The 4,203-nt window shown below is 49.4% G+C and overlaps 1 protein-coding gene across 1 annotated transcript; it reads right to left on the reverse strand.

Annotated features, from left to right (window-relative positions):
- Positions 1 to 1,303: 1,303 nt before the first annotated feature.
- LOC132900982 (uncharacterized) lies at positions 1,304 to 3,749 on the reverse strand. Its single transcript, XM_060943393.1, has 2 exons — positions 3,055 to 3,749; positions 1,304 to 1,646 (listed from the first exon to the last, which is right to left on the reverse strand). Exons 1-2 carry the CDS (start codon positions 3,734 to 3,736, stop codon positions 1,624 to 1,626), a joined length of 705 nt encoding a protein of 234 aa, XP_060799376.1. The 5' UTR covers positions 3,737 to 3,749; the 3' UTR covers positions 1,304 to 1,623.
- Between the last annotated feature and the right edge of the window lie 454 nt (positions 3,750 to 4,203).

Here is a 4,203-nt window from a genome sequence, read left to right on the forward strand (position 1 = left end):
TATAGCTAGCCTAAAGTTAACCCTAAACTGCTACACTACACGACAGTCACCCTTGGGCCGCGCATTTACAAGAGTAGGTTTAGGAGTATTCAGGATTATATTCTTACAATCCCCTCTTTAATACTCTGACGCAAGCCCAGAGTATTATTCACACCCCAGTCTTGGCCGACACAGGGACATAACCTGTGTGCGAGATCATCATATTATATATACGATCCATGCAACAACGGAAAAGAAACGGGCCACACAGGCACACCAGAAGGCCAATAAACACAACGGGAATGATCATAGAGATATAAGGAGCCAAACCTCCGAACAAAACGTGCAACCACCCCCATCCCCAGGGCGAGCTAGCTTGCTCGTCCATATGTAAATCGTGAGCTACCTGTCGCATCTTTCCTAATTGTTTTGCAATCTCCCCGAAGCTTTCGTCGTCCTTATTAGGAACGAAGGTACAGCAAGAGTCGCCTATCATTGCACAAACACCGCCCTCTTTAGCGAGAAGTATGTCTAAAGCCATTCGATTCTGGGTTGTCATTAAGCGCAGCGCCGTTAGTTCGACGCGGATGCCTTCCATAGCGGCGTTAGTAGCATTAACAAAGGTAGCAAGACGATAGTGAGTTACTTCTAGTTGGTTCCATACCTGTGTTAGACCGTATTGTGGGACCAACGATTGCCAAAATTTATTCCATTTGCTTTCTAATTGATGTTCACAAGGCGGGAAAAAATCATCGTCTACGGATCGCCGCCTTCGGCCCGTATTGAGAACCTCAGGGACGGGCACAACAGTAAATGCATGCTGGACCTGAACCAGGGCACACAGGCCGCGTTGAAGAGAGGGAAGGTAAGACCACAACTTACCCCGGTCGCAATCCCAATACCAATCTGGTAGCCAGATCGGGTAGTCAGAATTAAACATGGTACGTCCCGCCGTGTCCCGTTTCAGGTTAAAGATATGTTGACAACGGCAGCCAGGTAGACCTTTCTGCCAGGGGGAAGAAAAATTTCTCCGGATACATACGGTTGGGTTCGAAAGACTACAGTGATTGAACGCCTCTCGGTCTACTTCCGTACCGTCACCTTCATATCGATGAAAGCATACTGAATAATTCATAGAGGTATCCCAGTGTATTGACAACCTTACCTCTGGGTCTGTATTGTCTGTCAGGAAAACCTTAGTTTGAGTATACGAGGGCCACAGGCTGAGCCATGTCATATTAACCTTAGAGTAGTTAGATGGGGCTATTCGGACCGGAAAAGGATCGCTGCTGTCATGGGGTAACAAAGAACACACATAACAAGGTTTACTCATATTCATTGATGTTTTTACAGTGAAGTTTATATATTTCCAAAACTCGTTATCCCTTGGGTCCCGGTGTATTGCTTGTGCGGGTAACCCTGCCCCAAGCGTTGAGATCAGCACGATGATGAAGAAAGTCATACTGGTCACTGACTTTGTTCTCTAATGCTCACAGGGTGCAGACGGCGAAAAATGTCACAGGCTCCCGTGCTTTTCAGACTCTTCAGCCCAGAACTTTGCAAGACTCACCAACCATCCCCTCTTTGTAGATCAGCCGAAACTGGATTGCTCCAGATGCTGGAAGGGGATCCCTGAAAAGGCCGTCAGCTATTGTCACAGCAACTTTCTGAAACACAAAAGTCTGTTAAGCATCAACAATATAGATTTCTATTACATTGGAGCCTTCTTTATTCTGCTGGCATGGATCCACTGTGGAAAAAGGTCCGTTAGCACAGCCGTGCGAGTTACAGCGAGTACATCGGTGGGCCCACTGTAGGGTGACTCCTCCATGGGAGCGTTTAGTTTAGCGAATCTCTTTACTAAAACTCTGTCCCCTACCTCAAAGGGGTGAGTGTGTGCCTCTGGAATGGGAGGCTTTTTGGAATTTACTCTCGCCCAATACTCATCCAGCACCCGCATGAGACCCACCGCGTACTCGCTGAGATGTACTTCAAGATCACCCGTTCCTATAACCTGCATGCCTCTACGCCAAGGGACAGGAAAGGGGCGTCCCATGACGAGCTCGTACGGAGATAAATTGTCGAGAGCGACCTGAGCAGTTATGCGCATATCAGCGAGGACCAACGGTAAAACTTGGACCCAATTTTTCGTGCCTGCGTCTTGCATAGCCTTACGCAACTTACCCTTAATTGTTCTATTCGCGCGCTCCACAATGCCAGAGGACTGTGGATGGTATGGGATATGAAAACGCCAATTGATCTTGAGGTCTTTACATAGCTCCTGCGTTACCTTAGAGGTGAACGGCGTTCCCTTATCAGAGTCAATTCCTACCGGAAGACGGTAACGTGGGATAATTTCCTGTGTAAGTTTGTTCACTGCTGTTCGGGCGTTCTCTTTGCTACACGGGAAAGCCTCAATCCACCGTGAAAATTTGTCAATCATGACCAAAAGGTATTTGAACGGGCCCTGCTTTGGCATGTGAGTGAAGTCGATCTGCCATTCTTGGAAAGGCGTGTCGGGTATGGGAAGGTGCTGATGTACCGCGCCTGGTTTAGATAGATTATTCTGGGCGCACGTTAAACACTTGTCCAGAATGTTGTGTGCGTCTGTGTGCAAATTATTGATGCAGAATGTTCTGTTCATATCCTCCACTACCCCTCTTCGGCCGCGATGAGTGGGACCATGGAACTCGCGGACGAGAAAGGGAGTACAGTGACGAGGTAAACAAAGACGGCCCTGTGCGTCAAGCAAAACGCCACTCTTCTCTGTCGCGCCCTGGGCGTCCCAGAACTGCGTATCTGCCACAGAGGCCGAGGCTTGGATAGAAATGAGATCTATGTCAGGTAAGACAGCGCTAACCATGCGATCAGTAGAAACTAAAGCGCAATTAAAGCCTGGAGGCAGGACACCGGATGCGGCTGCAGCTTTAGCGACTCGATCAGTGAATGAATTGCCCTTTACTTCAAATGAGTCCCCTCTTATGTGCGCGCGTGTCTTAACAATGGCCAACGTGCACGGAAGGAGACAGGCGGTGATTAAATCAGTAACAAGTGAAGAATGAGAAATGGGCTTACCGTCGGCTGTCGTAAACCCCCGAGACGCCCAAATGCGGCCGAAGTCGTGCGCCACGCCGAAAGCGTAGCGTGAGTCGGTGTAAATAGTAACGTCTGTGTCTTGAGCCAAAATACACGCGCGAGTCAAAGCATAGAGCTCCGCAGCCTGAGCAGAAGAAAAAGGCAAAGAATGAGCTTCAACAATTTCATCAGGGAGGCGACAAACAGAGTAACCACACAGGAACACACCATCCGCAGGGCGGGAACAGGAACCATCTACAAAAAGAGAATCGCCTGTGGAAAGAGGGGTGGAGTGTAAATCTGGGCGGATGCTAGTTTCAAAAACGATATTAGAAAGACAGTCATGTGAGTCAAACGCAACATCGTCATCCTGTGAGTTAAGAAGACGCTGAAGAGCGTGGGCGACAGAATCAAACGACGAGGAGGGCTTAACAGTGAGATGCTCTGTGGCCAAAAGAATAAACTCATAGCCAGAGCGACGCTGAGCAGACAAATGCTGAGTGCTAAGATTCCGCAGAATGTACACGACATCATGTGAAGTGTGTAAAATGAGCGGATGCGACAAAACAAGTTTTTCAGCGTCCGTGACCATGAGAGCACACGCAGCAACAGCCCTAAGACAGCCAGGAAGCCCTTGTGCCACAGCGTCAAGAGTTTTAGACAGAAACGCGCAAGGTCGCATGCCCCCCCGTGCTCCTGAGCCAGCACCCCAGAGGCGGTCCCCTTCTGATTGCACACATACAGGTGAAACGGCAAACGATAGTTCGGCAGCCCGAGAGCAGGGGCGGAGCACAAAGCTTGCTTCAGAGCCTTGAAGGCCGTTAGCATGTCCTCAGTCCAGACCAGGGGCTGAGTCAAAGGATCTGAGTGACTTATAGCTGAACGCAAACACTTGTCATAGATTGAACAGTCAGGGATCCATTGACGACAGTAATTGATGAGGCCCAGAAATGCCATGAGAGCGTGCTTGGTTGCAGGTACCTGAGTGTCCATAATGACTTGAACGCGTTCCGGGCTAAGCCTCCTGGAACCCTGGGAGAGGTCATGTCCCAAGTAGCGAACAGTTGTGAGGCAAAACTGCAACTTCGTGCGGGAGACCTTGAAACCCTTCTGCGCCAGGAGTGTGAGGAGAGACAATGTGGCGGCAGC

The sequence above is a fragment of the Neoarius graeffei genome, chromosome 16 (genome assembly GCF_027579695.1).
Source record: "Neoarius graeffei isolate fNeoGra1 chromosome 16, fNeoGra1.pri, whole genome shotgun sequence".
NCBI lineage: Eukaryota > Metazoa > Chordata > Actinopteri > Siluriformes > Ariidae > Neoarius > Neoarius graeffei.

Bases quoted from the DNA above. Each gene is read 5' to 3' on its own strand.
- LOC132900982 (XM_060943393.1), bottom strand. From the start codon at position 3,736: ATGCGACCTTGCGCGTTTCTGTCTAAAACTCTTGACGCTGTGGCACAA. The intron at 1,647-3,054 runs GTAAGCCCATTT...TTTGTGTTTCAG, and splicing joins GGGGTTTACGACAGCCGACG to AAAGTTGCTGTGACAATAGC.